The 19225-nt window shown below is 42.3% G+C and overlaps 3 protein-coding genes across 6 annotated transcripts; 1 reads left to right on the top strand and 2 right to left on the bottom strand.

Annotated features, from left to right (window-relative positions):
• Positions 1–4059, top strand: tubb2 (tubulin, beta 2A class IIa). The gene is made up of 4 exons (XM_048241156.1): positions 1–192; positions 778–886; positions 1682–1792; positions 2681–4059. Exons 1-4 carry the CDS (start codon positions 136–138, stop codon positions 3763–3765), a joined length of 1362 nt encoding a protein of 453 aa, XP_048097113.1. The 5' UTR covers positions 1–135; the 3' UTR covers positions 3766–4059.
• A 709-nt stretch (positions 4060–4768) lies between these two features.
• Positions 4769–12671, bottom strand: ssx2ipa (synovial sarcoma, X breakpoint 2 interacting protein a). Of its 4 annotated transcripts, none has more exons than XM_048241121.1 (14): positions 12418–12671; positions 10769–10905; positions 10267–10430; positions 9896–10102; positions 9529–9639; positions 9260–9395; positions 8987–9062; positions 8026–8206; positions 6997–7162; positions 6425–6567; positions 6116–6289; positions 5899–6016; positions 5595–5748; positions 4769–5326 (listed from the first exon to the last, which is right to left on the bottom strand). In XM_048241121.1, the coding sequence occupies exons 2-14, from the start codon at positions 10791–10793 to the stop codon at positions 5179–5181; spliced, it is 1803 nt and encodes a 600-aa protein (XP_048097078.1). In that variant the 5' UTR covers positions 10794–10905; positions 12418–12671; the 3' UTR covers positions 4769–5178. The 4 variants fall into 4 exon arrangements, with proteins under 4 accessions (XP_048097078.1, XP_048097098.1, XP_048097087.1 ...); XM_048241141.1 differs by lacking the exon at positions 12418–12671 and adding an exon at positions 11861–12060; XM_048241130.1 differs by lacking the exon at positions 12418–12671 and adding an exon at positions 11134–11826.
• Positions 12672–12910: 239 nt separating this feature from the next.
• On the bottom strand, positions 12911–19105 carry mcoln3a (mucolipin TRP cation channel 3a). The gene is made up of 12 exons (XM_048241170.1): positions 18281–19105; positions 17680–17842; positions 16617–16770; positions 16206–16284; positions 15933–16029; positions 15726–15825; positions 14972–15090; positions 14629–14778; positions 14372–14473; positions 13880–14002; positions 13591–13797; positions 12911–13411 (listed from the first exon to the last, which is right to left on the bottom strand). Exons 1-12 carry the CDS (start codon positions 18505–18507, stop codon positions 13274–13276), a joined length of 1659 nt encoding a protein of 552 aa, XP_048097127.1. The 5' UTR covers positions 18508–19105; the 3' UTR covers positions 12911–13273.
• Positions 19106–19225: the final 120 nt, after the last annotated feature.

Here is a 19225-nt window from a genome sequence, read left to right on the forward strand (position 1 = left end):
ATGACTCCCACAGGCTCACCGTTCGCGAGGAATGTAGAGACGGCTGGTGGACCGATTGAGAGCTGTAGGTATTAAAGCACATCACGGTTGAGAGCGAAACAAAAGGCTTGCTGCGGGTAGCCTACCAATTTCATCATGAGGGAGATTGTGCATATCCAGGCTGGTCAGTGTGGAAATCAGATTGGTGCAAAGGTAAGGGTAGCCTACTGTATGAATTATTTTAACTTATCACAACTTTTCCTTTAAGCATGAGATATTTAGCATGTTTTAATGAACTGCGTGGCATTGCCCTCCCTCAAGTTAACCTCTAGGCTGTATTAAGTATTTTGTGTATTTTACTTAGTCTTAGTGTTACTGATTCTAATGAGAATCTCTGAATCTAGTCGTATTTCAAATATTTCAGTTAGGCTAGATTGTAGCCTCCTGACAGTCGTGTTGCATATCCGAAATCCGCCTGGAATTACTGCCATCGATATCTGCGTAGATTAAGTATAGATTTGTGTGTGTCATATGGGTGCGGTCGAGGTGCATGGGGACACGAGATGTGGGGCAAGGGGCTGCAGTGGCTATGATGGTCTGCGGTGTGACAGCCCGCAGACCAGTGCATGCGCAAACACGACAAGTTTCAGGCCGGGAATAGGCTATTTCACCGGTCTCATTAGTTCTCATTCATCGTCAGAATGATTGACGTTTGACATTGCACCATAGATATACGTAGGCTATTGCACATAGTGGTAGTAGTGGATGTAAAATGACCCCAATGCCTGTTTGTTCTAGTTCTGGGAAGTAATTAGTGATGAGCATGGCATCGACCCGACTGGCAGTTACCAAGGTGACAGTGACCTGCAACTGGAAAGGATAAACGTGTACTACAATGAAGCCTCCGGTAAAGTCATATTCCAAGTCTATCTCAGTGTCTGCTTCATGTTGCTTTACGACCTTGCAATGCGGTGAAATATACCCTTTCACTGCAGTGTCCAGAAAAACTAGATGTGCCATCAACAAACGCACGCATTCAAGACAAAATAATGTTGTAATTTTCCCTTTTTAAGTAGGCTAAGTTAATGTCATTTCTGGTGTTGATGAATGAATAGGACAGAATAGAATAAGGATATGCCAAACATTGAACATTAGAGTGAGTAGTTTTGAAGTGACAGCTTTTAATGTTATGAAACATTGGACATTGGATGTGTCACATGCATTGAGCTGAATGTAATGAGTCTACCTCAGCTGTTTTCTCCCCCTTCTGTGTCTGGAGCAAGCACTTTACCAGAGCTGCTACTGCAGTCTGCGGAAGGGAGAGGCAGAAAAAATAGCTTAGAGGGCTGGTGTCCTCATTAAACAACTACCCAGGGAGGTACTAAGAGGACATAGCAGTGCTTCTGGCAAACATTCTTTTTAATCATGTATCTGTATGAAATAATGACACTGGCTGAAACTATGGTAACACCATTCTGCCCCACCCTTTGCCCCTTAAGGGACTGACATTCAGGTAGCCTATATTCTTTTGTGCATGCACATGCATTCTAGAAAGCTGGACAGGGTTACATAGGGGATGTGCCAGAAACAAGTCTATGTCTTTGCACTTTTGATATGTTCTAGCAGGAACAGTCAGAAACAGAGACTGCTCCTGCCCAGTATGGTGCGGACTCTAACTGCCATGTCGTCCTCTCTTCAACAGGCAATAAGTTTGTCCCTCGAGCCATCCTGGTGGACCTGGAGCCAGGCACCATGGACTCTGTCCGCTCCGGCCCCTTTGGACAAATCTTCAGGCCAGATAACTTTGTTTTCGGTAAGTGATCATGACAGCTTAACATATCAGGATCATATATAAATCATAAGAGGATCCCCAGGATTCCTGAATTTCCCCTTGGGGATCAATAAAGTATCTCTCTATCTATCTATCATTGTGAGTTGGGAATCAAACTACGGAGCTAATGGAAAAGCCTATAAGAGTAGGATCTGAATTTGGGTTATATTTGAGGGTGGTGGGCGGGGGGGGGCACTGGGTCACTGACGGTGACTCAGCATGACAGTCAGAAAATCAGTATGGCTGATTTTACTACATTAAACCAATACAGTTTCACATAGACAACAATGGAACAATACAATCAAGACAACAAATCAGTGTAATTGCAACATATTAGACTAATATTACTATTTTTTATTTGCTTGAAGGATTTCTAAATCATTTTACTTATAGTAATTTTAAGGTTCACTGTCTGAGGTCTATCACTAGAAAATATAATATTTTATGAACGTTGAAAGTCCTTTTTAGCACATTTAATGCAGTCCATTTTGTATTGAAGCTATATCTATTTTAATTGCACCACTGTGTGTTGTTTAATCAGCGTCTTTCAAACTACTGGTCCATGACATACACTGGTAGCTTCATTAAATATTCTCCAAATGGGGACTGCCCTCCATCTCACAGCTCTGTTTCCAGGGTCCTCTGATGGGACATTGTGCAGTAACAAAATGGCTGTGAAATGCAGCCTACCTCAGCTGCCGCTTAATCATACCACAGAAAGAGCAAGGAAGCACATGTTGACCATAGAAGTCCTTGACTGAAGATAACTCCACTTAGGCCTCATTCTTTGAATATAGATGAACAATGAGTGCATGTGCAATTTGTGCAATAAATATCTGCAATCCCACTGCAATGCTTTTGTTTTTCCAGGTCAGAGTGGTGCTGGAAATAACTGGGCCAAGGGACACTACACGGAAGGAGCTGAGCTAGTGGACTCCGTCCTGGACGTGGTGAGGAAAGAGTCTGAGAACTGTGACTGCCTGCAGGGCTTCCAGCTCACCCACTCTCTGGGCGGTGGCACCGGATCAGGCATGGGCACCCTGCTCATCAGCAAGATCCGCGAAGAGTACCCCGACCGCATCATGAACACCTTCAGCGTCATGCCCTCGCCCAAAGTGTCCGACACCGTCGTGGAGCCCTACAACGCCACACTCTCCGTGCATCAGCTGGTGGAGAACACCGACGAGACCTTCAGCATTGACAACGAGGCCCTCTACGACATCTGCTTCCGCACGCTCAAGCTCACCACCCCCACGTACGGCGACCTCAATCACCTGGTGTCGGCCACCATGAGCGGAGTGACCACCTGCCTGCGCTTCCCCGGCCAGCTCAATGCCGACCTCCGCAAGCTCGCCGTCAACATGGTGCCCTTCCCCCGCCTGCACTTCTTCATGCCTGGGTTCGCGCCACTGACCAGCAGAGGTAGCCAGCAGTACCGCGCCCTGTCCGTGCCCGAGCTGACCCAGCAGATGTTCGATGCCAAGAACATGATGGCCGCCTGCGACCCACGCCACGGGCGCTACCTGACGGTGGCAGCCATCTTCCGCGGACGCATGTCCATGAAGGAGGTGGACGAGCAGATGCTCAGCGTGCAGAACAAGAACAGCAGCTACTTCGTGGAGTGGATCCCCAACAACGTCAAGACGGCCGTCTGCGACATCCCGCCCCGTGGCCTCAAGATGTCCGCCACCTTCATCGGCAACAGCACGGCCATCCAGGAGCTGTTCCGCCGCATCTCCGAGCAGTTCACCGCCATGTTCCGACGCAAGGCCTTCCTCCACTGGTACACCGGCGAGGGCATGGACGAGATGGAGTTCACCGAGGCCGAGAGCAACATGAACGACCTGGTGTCTGAGTACCAGCAGTACCAAGACGCCACTGCTGATGAGATGGGCGAATATGAGGAAGATGAGCTGGAGGATGAGGAGGATATCCGCCAAGAGGTCCGCCACTGAGGCAGGCATACACACACAGCCACTGCTTCTTTTATTTCATTTTAGTAAAATAGTCAGTTAGTTTTCAGATCACAGCTTTCTGATGCATCAAACAACAACATAGGGTCTACAGTACTCAACAGTGCTCGTTTTCGCAACGTAGAGCCTTTAAATGAAGTGCTACAGTGTTATTATTGTGGTAAAGAAAGACGTATATTGGTACTGGATTTACTTTGTTGCTATGTTGACAAAATAAGTTTACCTCAAACGTCTGTTTCCAGATCATGTCCTAATAAAACAAATCTGTCTAACTGACTGCACATCTTTTATTTGTCTAATCCAGAAATGGTCTGTGTTAAGAGCAAAATTGTGCCTTGCAAACACCAATAAATAATCCTAATCCAGCTCAGCAATGGTTGATTGGATATAGAGGTCATGTTTATAGCTTTAAAGCCTAAAAACTATTTCCAAGCATCAATCAAGAAAATGATGGGGAAAGTATTAATGACCTTGAGATATGGCACTCTAACAAGGAGATGCTCTAGCATCCGCGTTATAAGTAAGTATACACAGGCAGTACATCACCACAACCACCATTATCTTCTTTACAGTACCCAACCTTTATTGCATTGCAGAATCTTAGCAGCCTATTCGTAAACTTGGCTCCTACAAACCCAAGGAGTGGATCTACCACAAACACATTCATGATCTGTTCGTACACATCAAGTGCAGTAAAAATTCAAAAACATTAAAATGACAACATAAACTCTGATGATAAAAATCAGCTCATCACAAAAAAAAAAAAGACTCTTTCAGACTACATTCCTCGTTATGCACATAGTAGAATTTTGTTCCGATACTCTGCTTGTAAATATAACATTTCAATGTCCATAAAATCTACAATAAATCTCAAATCTCTATCATTTAACAAAATATCCGCAACTCTACAGCAAGGCTATGAGAAACTTGCATCTAGCTTGTGAGGCTACCATTTTCTGACAAAAAAAAAAAAAAAAATATATATATATATATATATATATATATATATATATATATAGAAAGATGTTGAGAAAACATTGGCATCATCTTTAAAGTGCTATCAGGATTGCGAAGTGTTACAATAGAATGGAGTTATGGTGCCATCATATGTGGTCATGACTCAGCAGGAGTTATGGTGCCATCATATGTGGTCATGACTCAGCAAGAGAAAAGTGGATCATGGAGTGTCTTTTCTAACACATGGTCCATCATTGGCTACTACAGCAACAGTTTAACTGAGGTACAGTGATGCCTCTAAAATATGGATTGTCAATGAGCTCCTCTCCACTACAACAAATATCACTTCCCTGACAGTGGGATCCCATTCATACATCTTCGGTCACCAGGCTGATTCAGCTTGGTGTTTCTGGTGTGCGCTATGAGGGCTGACTGCCACTAGGTGGGGCTGTGGAGATCTTTAGTGTGGCTGCGGAGGCTGGAGTCGTGTGGGCGCTGCCGGGACTTGGCTGTGGAGTGATCCCCACTGCTGTGCACACTGCTGGAGTCCACCTGGCCGCCACGCTTCCCTGAGCCGCTTGTGCAGCTGACAAAAGACAGAGAGAGGAACGTAAACAAACAAAACGGATATTCAACATATGGCCAGTGTTCTAAAAGCAGAGTTACGTTGAAACATCCACAAATCACACATTAACACACATAATTACATGCTCTGTAACGTGAGGGACACATTTTTACCCAGCTAATGCTAGCTTGTGCCTTGCTCTACCTATACATATTCTCAATACCAAAACCTTCCCCATAGTTGTAGGTAAATCTCTGAGTTGTTTTGTGGGAGGTGGCGTGTTCATTACCTGTTGTCTGGGAGGAGGCGCAATGTGCGGTACAGGTCAGCAGTGGAGGGCATTCTGCTGGCAATGGGAGCTTTGGGCGTGTTGAAGGCAGAGTAGGAGAGCGATTTGGTGAGGGGCGCGGGCGTTGAGATGACCTTGGCCTCAGGTTCGGCACCTATGGCACACGCACACACACAAATGAAATGCAAAATCCCAAACAATGTCAAAGTATAACCACAACAGAAAACAAAATGGACATTTTTAACGATTACATTAGTACCAAGGCCATGAAAAAATAATCCCTTCATGTAAAAAGGGTCCTCACCAAGTGATGAGGCACTGGTTGATGCAGACTTGGCAGGCCTCTTTCGGTCTACAAAGGGAGTCATGTTTAGAAACTGATTCTTCATCCATGTTGCTCTGTCATCCTCAAATGCTTTCCTCTGTGGAATCACACACACACACGGATTGAAGATCAGGTTAATCAACACTAAAATCTAAACTCCATCCGTCTGCGCGTGTGAATGTTCCCCTGCCTGTACCTCATGACCCAGGCGAATGGCAGCGTCAGTGAAGCTCTTCCTCTCCTTCTCAAAGTTCCTCTTCTGCTCCTCATACAGCCTCCACTCCTCCTTGAGCCTCTCCTTCTCCTCCAGAGTGTAGCAGTCGTTAAGCAGGGCTGCTGTCTCCTCATCACAGGGGGAGCTCAGCTGCTGCTATGCGCATGCACACACACACACAATCAATCATCACACACACACATACGTCCCATTAACACTCAAAAGGCACATAAAAATCATGCATTTCAAGTCATGTGCAAAAGCAGTGTCCTGTGTGTGTGTGTGTCTGACCTGCAGGAGTTGCTGCTGGGACTGGACAAAGTCTCGGCACTGCTGCAGCTCCAGCCTCATACGCTGGAGCTCCTCCTCGTGGACCCGTCTGGAGATGAGCTCCTCACCATCCCTCTCCCGCTCCTGACTTGCCGCCAGGGACGCTGGACACACACACACACACTTAATAGATTAATACAGCGATGCACCAATATATCAGCCTAACATTAGTAGCCACCTATCAGCAAATAAAATTACATTTACTGATGGCAATGGCTGATATTTATCTGTTACTTACAGTCTATTCTGGACTAGCTAGCAAACTGGCACATTCAAAGATAGTGTTATGAAGGGCTGAAAGACTTGAAAATGGGTCAGTTATTTTGTTTTATAATGAATATTTTTATTCCTCTGCTATACCAGTGTATCATTAACAAGTTCAACAAAGTACATTTCCGTATCTGCATTAGCTATTGGCTAAATAATAATTTGAAACATCGGTATCGGCCCAGAACGTCCCTATTGTTGCAGAAAGAAAGAAAGAAAGAAAGAAAGAAAGAAAGAAAGAAAGAAAGAGAAAAGGAAAGGTCTACCTTGGCTGTCCAGGCGCTCCATGTGGTTCTTGAGTCTCCTCCACTGGAGGCGGATGCTGTTGGTGAGCTGCTCGCGGGCCTGTTCACACGACTGCTCCAGGCTCTCCCGGCTGGACTCGCACACCTCCTCCTCTTCCTCCTCCTCCGCTTCAGCATCCGAGCCCACCTGAGGCCCAAACACAGCCCATCAGCACTTTCCTTCCAAAGGCTAGGCCAGATTGACACACTTTAATTTTGTGCAGCAGTTCTGTTCTGTAGAACACAATACCCATTTCCCAAGGGGTGGCCAAGCTCGTAGGGTGAGGTTAATCTCCCTATGATGTCCATTTCCTAATGAATTGCGTAATTCCATTACGGGTGAATCAATGTGCCGCCAGTAAACCGTGATACGATTGCAAGTAAATTGATTTGAACTCAATAAAACCAATTTCCAATCGGCCAATTTCATTTTCGTTCATGCTTTTCCACATGGTTTTACCAGACAGGAGGGATGCAGTGAGTGAGTCTTCCATGCTAGGCCTGTGGTCAACAGCAGATGGTACTCAAGCCAGGCACCGACACTTTGTTGAACTTCCTCCGTCCAGACAGACTACAGATCAAATGCTTACGTAATATGCAGTGTGGTCCTCACCACACTAAACCCAGCCAGTGCACACCGAGTCTCTTTCTCTTGCTCTCCCCTTTCTCACCATATCAAATGCATACAAATCCTGCACGATACTGGCACAAACTCTCTCTCATTCTTCTACAGCTAATAGACAATAAAAAAAACTAGAACATGTCAAATATATATAAGTCTACCACATTAACATTTTTCTTATGCATCTGCTTGTCTTGTTATCTGAATTATTTAGCAAAATGGTACAGAATGTTTTATTCTCCTGAATGAGCAATGAGTACACAACATTTTATCGAGGTGGACAGGGATATAGGTTTGAAGGGTATATTACATTTTCCATTAGAAGGCAGGCTGTACGGAAATCATTTTCTCTGTATCAAGACGATTGGCCGAGTCGTTTGGGCACTCACCTGCTCTAAGCTGTCCTCTGGGACCGCTCCTTTGGCCACAGGCTTCTTTGGACTCAAAATGGACACCATGTCCTTCTTCATCTGCTGAAGCACCTTCTTCAGCTCAGCGTTCTCCACCATCAGGGATCTCTGCCTGGCCTCATAATCCGTCAGCAGAGCTGTGTACATTTCCCCTTCGTGTCTGAATCAAGTGAAGAATACATGCACGTGCACGCACACACTCATTTGATTATTTGGAAATTTTATTATTTGGAATGACTACAGTAATTTCCTGTGTATTAGCAGCATTGTGTAAAAAACGCAGGACAGTGTTTTTTACGCAAATAAAAAAATAAAAAAAGATAACCATTAACCACATCCATGTATTTTACCACAGTGCCCAACAGCCTAATGAATCAGAATCAGATTGTGCTTCAAAGAAGAATGAAAAAAATAAAATAAATGATCAACCCCATAGCTGCAGAAATTTGGCAAAATCAATGTATAAATCTTGGTCAGGAAATTGCAGTACTGATTAAAATATGACTGCATCCTAACCAAAAGCCAGTTATGTTTCACATATACACATTACAATGTTATAGCATTAAGGGTTGGTATTTTAACATCTTCACTGAGAAGCAAAGATTCATATTAGAGTCAAAGCAGCAACCTAATTCCAAAATCAGAACGCTCTTTGACAACTACAATATCCAGGATGTTTTCGGAACCCCCAAGAGCAATGTTCTTACATGTAATCACACACACACACACACACACACACACACACACACACACACACACACACACACACCAGACAGACACCCAGCGTGACCAGAGCCCCCCTCCCCCATTCCAATCTTATTACCGATAGGACCATCTGAAGTGACACTTGAGACTTGAACACTGTGTAGGGTGTAGGCGAGCATCTGTTCTGCCTTCTGACTGCCAATTGTAAGAAGAGAACACAAGGCAGGCACATTACCTGGCTTCTGCCTTTCCAGTCTTCCAAAGGCCTCTCTTCCCATCTGACCTCCCAATGGTATTTGACACCTCAATGACTGGAGACACACATGGGGAAGTGACAGAGAGCAGACAGGTTTTTATGTAAATCCACCATCAGGACCCCATCATGATAGTAGCTAAATTGAAAGCAAACATTATTACCCTTCAAGGGAAAAGTTGTGGGTCTAGAGAAGGAGGCTAGATTCTGCATTCAGCACATTAGGATTCTCCGTCTGTCATCCAATCAACCTACCTAATTTCTTGTCTCTCTTGTCCACCAGCAACTGGTTGAGTCGCTCCTTTAGCTTGGTGCATTCTCTCTCCTTCCTCTTGGCATCGTGATTGTATTGAGTGGCACGGCTTGAGATGATGCTCTGTAATTTCTGAACCTAAAAATACAGGTCACCCAATCACAGTTTTAGATAGTTCAACACCGTAAAAGAAGCTCAAAAAAAAAAGAAAGGAAAAACAAGAAAAGCTTGTTCACAGCACTCTGCATGATAGCATCTTTTAATGCCTTACTTCCTCTTTTTCGGACTTGAGGCAGCTCTGCAAGGTCTTGATTTTGAGCTGCAGCTGTCTCTCGCCTTCATGCAATCCCGAGTTCTCCCTCCTGATGTACTCCAACTGATCCTGCAACACAGCACAAGCCAAAGGTCAAAGGGTGCAAAGCTCCGTGCATTTTACAGTTACAACATCAACACATTAGCATTGGGCTTGAGTGACAATACTGCTGCTTGATCATAAAAATGCCAGTAAACAAGTGTTAATATTTAACACCTCTACAATGAGTTTTCAAAAATCTGTTTTTACAACTACTACACATTATCCATTGTAACATCCCATCCCCTTTCAGCTCTGTATGGGTGTTGTGCTGTAGGGGCGGTACCTTGAGTCTGGTGTGGCCGTGCTGCAGGTGCTCCAGGTCGCTGGTGCTCCTCAGGTGCTGGTTCTCCAGCTCTTCCAGGGCCCTCTGGCTGCGCCGGTTAACCTGCAGCAGCTCGTACATCAGGTTGAGGGCCGGCACCGCCGTCAGGCCCTCGCCCCCCGCACACAGCTCCACACTCAGGCCACACAGGCCCAGGGAGCCCATCTCCTGCACACACAAGAATTCACATTCATGAAGAGGTTGTGTCTTAAAAAGTTTGCTCATTTCAACAACTGTATTCGCCAACATAAAAACATTAGAGTAGCCTACTATCAGAGATTATGCAACAGAGCCATGTATTTTCCTTTTTATTCATTTAGGGGGTACCATACCTGATTGATATAGGAGGTGCACTGATTGACATTCTGCTCCGTGCAGAAGGCACTTAACACACTGTAGTTTTTAGGCAGCAACAGGGCACAGGGCAGGGTGGGGACTGAGTTTTGCCTCGAGGGGGACATTAGAAGCCGGGTCACACTGCAGATCTCTTTGGTTTCTAGACAAAAAACAGGAAATTAGAAATCAGTGGGAAAGGTAGAATTACGACCGAGAAAAGACCCTTTAACACAGATCATATTTCTTGCCTCTTTTGTGACATTTAAATAGTTCACCTACTACATTCCAAAGCTTTGGTAAACATGAACACTTAAAAATCAGGTTTAAAAATGTAGGTAAAAGCTATTAACGATGGCATCTACATCTCCCAATTCAGTAAAGTATGCTAGTGACACATTGTATTTCCATTTCAGATCAAATTAGACTGAAACAATGCAAATAATGTTGCTATTAATAGTTGCTTTATACCCCATTTCACACAGAGTGATGTAAACTCACCATATGCTGGCTCTGGCATTGTCATTGTCCACCAATCTCCCCTATCAGTCCGGCACCAGGACTCGTAGGCTCTCTGGTCATCCGTCGTGCCAGCAGACACACACGTCAGGACATGAGGCTTCCGCAGGCACTGGTGCCTGAAATAGAACAGCAGGGCACAATGGATTACCACAGTCGCCTATGACACTGGATTAGCAGCCAATTCTGCCCCAGTATGGGATTACATGGCACACTGATGGATGCTGTGAGGTGCTGTTGACTGGGGTCCGGGATAAATTATATACACAGCGGCTAGCTAAGTCACAAAGCCTAATAGGTGTGTTGAGTGTGTGAAAAATTGGGTATGCAGAATGGAGCTGACATACCTTTCTTTCCCCCCAGATCTCAGTCACGTTTTGAAGTCAAATTTATATAATTTATTTAAGACTTTGGTGTATGAAACTATTCCCTAAACCTGCATAACCTGGGGTCCAATCACCTGACGTGACAACAGTACTGGTTAGGTTGCATTCAACAATAGCTCCTAGATTCCAGCTCAGACTGTAAAAAAATGCAAGCATGTGGAATTCCCGCTGTTCAACGCTGTTCAGCCAAAGGCCGAAACGACTGTGTCAAGCAGAAAATAACTTGGTTTTCTTGCTTCTTTATCCCATAATCCGTGGTGCATATGGCCCTATCCACACGCCCAGACGCACTTATCTCTCCTGGGTGTCAGTCAACAGAGCGTTCTTTGGGAGTGGAAAAAACGTTTAGGAAGCTCAGTTCACGACAAACCAACTTTTAACCTTTAATATTAACTTTACTACAGGCAAACCAAACCGCACTAATTTCATACTATTTACACAATACACATTTTTTAACGGAATACCAGCCATTTCTCAAACTCGTGAATCAGTCACGTTCTCATTCTACAAGAATGAACGTAAACAAACATAACTTAATAAGCCAAGGTCTTAGAAAGGTTTGTTGATTTCACTGTTTATTGACTATAACGTCATCTATCAAATTATAACTAACATTCGATATAACGTTACATCTTAACGTTACCCGCTTAACAACAGATTAAAAATGAAATGCTAACGTTGATTTTACCTGCTTCTGCTACGTTATCGTTACCTGCCGAATCCTTCAGTTGGCATCAACTTAAGTTAACGTTAACTTGTATCACTTAGATATGATGCCATAGGTAAAAGTTATACCATCCGAAAACAATGACAAAGTTATTAATTTCCCGAAGCTTATGACAACATCCACAGAATCAAGTGCCACCATGGCAAAACCCCTACAAACGTTAGCTGCTACAGCTGGCTAGAATGGGATAGCGTTAGCTAAGCTGTTGCAGTTGGCTAGATTTCCAATTCTAGCTTCTAGGCTTGCGAGCTGACAAGCTAAAAGGAACCCACCAACGTTAGCATCTCACAGGTTAGCGTTCCATCATCTTCACATCAAATAACGTTAGACTAATGTGATAATTACTGCGACACCCAACAGTGGACTCATTTTGCTACAGAGTTGTTTTATTCCGACACAATTAGTCGGACACAAAATGTAAAGATTTAGCGCTAATGTCTACTATCAAGTTAACTTAGCTGACGTTAGCAAAAGCGACAATTTACCATAACGTTAGGTTAAAGGCCAAGTCAACTTACGGTCAAGCAAGATGTTTCAATTAAATAACTACTGGGTGCGGCCGTTGTTCTTGTTCTACCGTTGAGTGAAGATTTTTTGGAATCATCTGTCTTAGTTCACACAATCATTAAACACCAATTCCCCCAGCCGTTACACTTGCCGTGCCATGTTCAATATCACTGTTGCAGCTTGAGTTTTGAAGTGGACTTCTCTCTCACGTAAGAAGAAACTAGTCAGCTATTGGAGAGGCCGTTGTTAAGCAACCAGTATCGCTCGTGCATTGGCTTTTACCTTCACCTGGCACACCATCCACGTAACATCAAATGAGCATGTGAGATAAGAGGCCCGGGATAATGATAATAATAATAGCCTAACATGTGGCGGCAACATCAACACAGCCTACTTTTTTCTAGCTAGGTCATGGATAGGGGCGTAACTCTCAAGCATCAAGTTGAAACAAAGGTAATGTGTCTACACAGGATTTTATTTTTAAAGAAAAATGTACAGCAGAATTTCATTATATATATATATATATATATATATATATATATATATGCACATTTTGGGTATATGCAAATTGTCATATACATTACAACATAACAGTAGCCTAGAATTGGTCAGTTTCAACATTTGGTTTTCATTTTGTAACTATTGCCTATGGAATTAGACAAGCACAAAGCTAAATGTATACACCATTTGCTGTTTAAGTCTACACATACATCTTAATGTAACCTAACTATATCATAATATTTTATGTAGACAAGCTCAGACCATACAGAGTGCACTTTTAAGTTTGGTATGATACTGCTGACCGAGAGGTGTAATAATTGTGACAGACACATCAGCCTGGAAGCCTCTGGAACTCAGGCCAACCTCTCAGCTGCAGCAGGCACAGGGAAAGAAAAGGTAGGAGTCTGACTCAGGATCGTTGTACTTCCCAGAGGCCGGCAAGTCCTTGCATTCCATAATAAAGGCCTGGAGTTCAGACGCAGGGATACCCTTTTGCTGCTGTTGCTGAAATTGATTGAATGATAGCTTTAGTTTCTTTATGGTGCAGACAATGACATTTTGCTTTTCCCATATACAACAATGCAGTTATCATGTAGGTTATATTTTTGAATACTTTAGTTCTAACCTATTTTTCTCTGAGTTGTATGTTGTATTGAATATTCTTGGAATTTAATAGTTTTTACCTTGATAGTCTCATATGTGTCTGTGATGAGAGCAATGAAGAGACTGAGGACCATGAATGTGAACAGGGAGATGAAGGTGTACACATAAAGTCTGCTGAAAAGCCAGACTAAGTACTTTTTCCCCCGCAGTTTGGTAAATGTGGAGTATATTTCATCCCCATTGATGAGGGAAAACAAGCAGTCTGCCACCATGTTAAAGGTACGGAACTATGGGAAGTAAGGATTGCGTTAATATCTGAATCAAGTAAAACATCTCTGCAACATTTGTTTTTCTTTCTCTTCTGCTTACATTTTCATGGTGTGGTCCCAGCACAATCCAACCACAGAAGCAGTAGCTTAGGTAGATCATTACAGCACACGTTAAAAAGCGGATCACATTTGGGAAGGCTGCCCTCAGGGTGAGGATCAGAATCTGACAGAACAAAGAACTCCTGTCACTAGAGGAAAAGACTGGTTGGGTGTCACTGTGATATCTCATCTTACTGCCATGTTAAGTTGAGTCAGTGCCTGGTGTGACAGTTTCCTGAGTGAGTGAAGGCATTGGCCTGAATTAAAAGTCAAAGCCCTTTACAACAAAATAGAGAGTAATTTGAGAATTCATAGAAATATGGTGAAATATTAGTAATGACATGTATGCCTTTGGGAATAAGGGGGATAATTTCACATGGCTTATTTAGTCATTTTGTTAGCATATTTGTGTAGATTTCTTATATGTTTATGTGTGCATGCCTTTCATCATGGAGAATGAACAATAATTGTATAATATTTATGAAGATCTCACATTATATTTCTGGAAGAAGCCCAGGTATCGCAAAACACCAATCCACACAAACATTGTCGAAGTTCCCAACAAAATGCTGCAGACATCGTAGTTTGTTAGCTCCTGCAACATGAGAAGACTAAATGTTGATGACAATGACCATGTTATGACAATGGCATTGACACTGACAATAAACTATATGTTTAGTTATAGTTTAACAATGACTATGAAACATAGTTTATTGGTTATATAAATCCGAGGGTGATAGGTAAGCTTACCTTGGTCTGGATGCCTATTTTCATAACAGAACCAGTAATAGTAAGTGTGTCACTGATGATGATAAGAATATACCAGCCATTGACAAATTCCAGACGGTCTGACATGGACACTGTCTTCTGATAGTGTTTTTGGAAAAACATAGCATATTCCTGTGAAATAGCATCAGAGATATTCATGATGTTCTAGTCAACTTTTCTTAACATGCTAAAATGGGCCAAACAGGCTGTGTGCTAGCCAGTGAAAAGTGTTATCTTAAAACATGCACTCAGGATGTAGGCCAGTCTGTAGTTAAGAGGAGTTCATATAGGCTAGTCTATTGCAAACATCACAGCTTACACTTACAGACTGCAGCTGAAGTCCATTGAGCACAGAGCGTATGCATAGAATGAGAGACACCAGACAAGCAAGAATGATGAAAGAATCAAATGTGAGAATCAGGGTGAGGTGATAGTCCTTATCTGCTGCAATGAAACAGGGACATAAGTTTAGTTTGTGTCATAATGAACAAAAATCTGTTTAGTTGTACTCCACCCTCTGTTTGAAAACTGTATTGCATTGCTTTTCATTTATTTGCATAACATCCCTGCTTGACTACACTTTGCTTCATCTATGATCTGGTGGTGTATGCTGGGTGTTACAAGTATATAAAGAGGATCATCTTTTTCTGTTTATGGCTAACTGAAAACTCTTAAAAGTATTTAAGTAAGTAAGTATAAGTATATACTCTTTTGATCCCGTGAGGGAAATTTGGTGAAGCACACACTAATCCCGGCGCAGTGAGCTGCAACCACAGCAGCGCTCGAGGAGCAGTGATGGGTTAGGTGCCTTGCTCAAGGGCACTTCAGCCGTGCCTACTGGTCGGGGTTCGAACCGGCAACCCTCCAGTTCCAAGTCCGAAGCGCTAACCAGTAGGCCACGGCTGCCTCCCAAAAAAAGGAATGTGTTGTCCCTATCTGGACACAGAGATGTGTTAAAAAGACAACACAAGTTGTGTTGTTTTCAACACATTCGTTTTAAGAGTGAATAAGCATCCTAACTATGCATTTGGTATATGAAGAAATGTGTGAGCATTGTGTAAGTGTGAGAGCATTCTTACAGGACCCAGATATGTTCCAGTCTTTGCACACATTGATCTGCACATGGTTGTCCAGTGATATCTTAATCCGTCCACTATGGGCCGTGTTGTCAAACAAAATCTGAGTTTGTAGAAAGCATTAGATATTAGATGGTACCAAAACACAGGGCTATTAAAGCAGTTAAAAAGATGGGATGCCTCTTTTGTCTAATAAAAGTAATGACCCACCACAGTCCTGAAAGCATAGCAGTCTGGTAACTCGTTGTGACGCACTGTTTGCAGATTTATAGTCTTGATAATTAGGTAGACTTTAACAGACAGTAGCCTATGAATATATAAATAACAACATAATTCAACACAAAATATTCTACAAACGTTCTACCTTGGATTTATGAAATAAATAAAAAGAGGCATGCAAATAATTAGGAATGCTCATAGAAAAATACTGCTAAATGTATGTGTATTGCTGTGACATCTGAAACTGGGGAAAGCGCACATGACCTTTTAAAATCCAGAGTAAAATTCATGTCTTGTATTGCAGCATCTTTGACTGGTTCCAGAGGGTAGATAGACAGACACTCTGGTGGGAAAATAGTAAACAGGCTTTTATTCATCTTTAGTAGACGTCAGCCCCTTTAAATAACATACTATGTATCATCTACTCTTATACTGTAGTAGGCTTCTGATTAAGCCGTGTCTTTCTTTATCAACAATTATCCAAAGGCAGAAAATGTTTATTCAGAATGTTTAGTGATTAAGATGAATAAAGTGTACAGTATAGTTTTTTCACTGTCTCCTCACATATGTCATATGTTAAGCAGCACTTATAACCAAAAAGAAAACAGTAAGTCACTTTCTTTCACTCACACACACACACACACACACACACACACACACACAATTGTATATCACCTTTCTCAATAAATGGGTCAATGTCAAATGTGTCATTGCCAGGAGAGATGCTCCCATGTCTGTAAAACTCCTGGCAAAGGGACAACGGGGTGGAAACGCCATCATTTTTCTCATACGCATGATTTCCCACGGTGAGATTTGGCAGGTTCATGTACTAATGGAGAAAAATTAAATTCACTCAACAGGAAGTCTATAGCTCCCATTTTGATTTACGATGTTCGAAATGATTACCAAACAGAGGGTTTGATAACTGTTATAAATATGCTCTCATCAATGGGTTGGAATTTGGAATGCATGTTGGAGGTGTGATGGGCGGACAATAGAAAGTGAAAAGTAATCCCTATGGGCTTGCAACAATGACTAAGTTATTTTAGAAAGTTTGAAAGTATACTTCATGAATGGGGCGAGCAGTGCAATTTTGACTGCAAATTAGCTTTGGGGTTTTTTGGATTTTGGTACGATTTCTTTGTTACAGTGACAAAGAAAGTTGGCAAGCACCACAGGAGTACTTTGCAATGGAATGGCATGGATGAACTGGGGAAAACAGGATTTTTATTGATCTCCTCACATCATGGCCTTTGTGAAAGGACTACCTTTTAACAAGTAGTCTCATTGACATTGACTGATTCAAGCTTGACAAGATTCCCTATAGAAGGTGTGGTTCATAAGGGCCTTTCAGTGACTGACGTCTCAACTGAACCACAATGAGCTACAAAGCCTGCATGGTGAAGTATGGTGGGGCAGCTCAGCATTCAGACATATAGAAACATGTTTTGCTATTTTACAATAGGTCACATTCTGACTGTAAATATATGAGTTTGAATATATATACACATTTTGCATACATAGAGTTGGCTATTCAGTCAGTAGTTAGGCTAGAAATTTGTCACTTGACAGCTGAAGGTTAGACCTGAAAACAAGTTGAGCATGGTCATAAATAGAGGCACTTAAGACTGCTTGGTTTAAAAGAAACGAGCACGTCAGCTACACACAAAAACCGAATGTGGTAATTACTGCTTCCTGTGGGTATCAAGGAAAATATGACAAACAGTGATGATATTACCTGATTTATGATGTAATTGATGTGGGCATACACTTCTTTACTTGTGTACACAGCATAATTTTTGTCCTGATCTTCATATCCCTTCAGGAAAAGGTGCTTTAAGGTCTTGATATTTTCTTCTTTGAAGGTGACCACCATCTCGTTACTCAGCCCAAAAGACAAAGAGAGAAAAGTGCACAAAAAGTAGGTGTTCAATTCCATGCAACAGTCATGAAAATGAAAGGATATATTGGCCAAGACATACAGTTAAGAACAAAATGATTCATACCCCTGGCAAATATTGATGTAATGCCGATTTTCTCTTTATCTAAATGTTCGTTCTGACTGAAAATGACACTGTCTGATGATGAAAACGTTTCGAAAAAGATGAAAACGTTTTTTTAATTCCATGTTTCTCCCACATTGTCTTACAAACTTTTGGCATGTGACAGTGTCATTTTCAGTCAGAACAAACATATTAATAAAGAGAAAATCAGCACTATATCAATATTTGCCAGGGGTATGAATAATTTTGTTCTTAACTGTAAAGAAATTAAAAGTCAACTATAGTGCAATTCTGTATTAAGCTCAGCCATGTAAAGTCTAATGAGTTATCACTCTTACCTGGCCTGTGATTAGAAGTATCTTCAGAATTTGCAACATTAACTTCCATGGTTTACGGCCTCTGGCACAGTATTTCTCACAAGGACTCATGAAAAAATATTTAAGCTTCCTCCTGAAATGATCCACCACCCTGTGATCCACATTCGATGTAGCGGCTGTCCATTGGTAGTCCTGCTTAAGACGAGCTGCAGGGTCACTTGTTATTAGTAGGTCTTGGTCTGCCATTGCATGTGCTCCTTACAGGTCCCTCAGTTCTAAGACTAATTAAGATTATTTAAGTGAAATAGACAAATCCATGCTGTTTGGCTTGTTGACTTAGGTAGAATGAGAATGAGAATGAGTGAAGACGCATGTTAAGACCGAAGTGGCAGAGCAAGAAAACAGTTTTATCTTGATAAAGAATTCATACAGATGAAGAGTTCAAGGATTCTTTTCATTCTTAAGTTTCATAAAACAAGTTCTACAGCATTCTTTGCATCAAGCTGCCAATCATGGTCACCCCTAAATTCACCACGGAAAAAGCCTACAGAAACAAATAAGATACAAAAATAAAATCACTCAAACTTTCTTTAACAGTGGCAAAACAAAGATTGTTCCTTTTTTCTTCTTAGACTTTGAGAGTATACATGCATAAACATGAAAGTAAACATGCAGAAATGAACATTTTCTTAGGGTACTGTTTCATTGGACTGTTAATACCTGCACAAACCAACACATATTTCAATGGAACAGTCTGGTACTCTGGTACTGTTAGTATAAGTATATATCTTTTGATTCCGTGAGGGAAATTTGGTCTCTGCATTTATCCCAATCCGTGAATTAGTGAAACACACTCAGCACACAGTGAACACACAGTGAGGTGAAGCACACACTAATCCCGGTGCAGTGAGCGGTTAGGTGCCTTGTTCAAGGGCATTTCAGCCGTACTGGTCGGGGTTCGAAC

Source organism: Alosa alosa, chromosome 1 (assembly GCF_017589495.1).
Source record: "Alosa alosa isolate M-15738 ecotype Scorff River chromosome 1, AALO_Geno_1.1, whole genome shotgun sequence".
Classification (NCBI taxonomy): Eukaryota; Metazoa; Chordata; class Actinopteri; order Clupeiformes; family Clupeidae; genus Alosa; species Alosa alosa.

Excerpts from the sequence above, each read along its gene's own strand:
- ssx2ipa (XM_048241121.1), bottom strand. The coding sequence starts at position 10,793 with ATGACAATGCCAGAGCCAGCATATG. Across the intron at positions 6,568-6,996 it reads GGAGCGCCTGGACAGCCAAG|CGTCCCTGGCGGCAAGTCAG; the intron begins GTAGACCTTTCC and ends GTGTGTGTCCAG. Across the intron at positions 6,017-6,115 it reads CCATTCGCCTGGGTCATGAG|AGGAAAGCATTTGAGGATGA; the intron begins GTACAGGCAGGG and ends GTGATTCCACAG.
- mcoln3a (XM_048241170.1), bottom strand. The coding sequence starts at position 18,507 with ATGGCAGACCAAGACCTACTAATAACAAGTGACCCTGCAGCTCGTCTT. Across the intron at positions 17,843-18,280 it reads CTTCTAATCACAGGCCAGGT|TTTGTCTTTTGGGCTGAGTA; the intron begins AAGAGTGATAAC and ends CACTTTTCTCTC. Across the intron at positions 13,412-13,590 it reads ACACATATGAGACTATCAAG|CAACAGCAGCAAAAGGGTAT; the intron begins GTAAAAACTATT and ends AATCAATTTCAG.
- tubb2 (XM_048241156.1), top strand. The coding sequence starts at position 136 with ATGAGGGAGATTGTGCATATCCAGGCTGGTCAGTGTGGAAATCAGATT. Across the intron at positions 193-777 it reads GAAATCAGATTGGTGCAAAG|TTCTGGGAAGTAATTAGTGA; the intron begins GTAAGGGTAGCC and ends TGTTTGTTCTAG. Across the intron at positions 1,793-2,680 it reads GCCAGATAACTTTGTTTTCG|GTCAGAGTGGTGCTGGAAAT; the intron begins GTAAGTGATCAT and ends TTGTTTTTCCAG.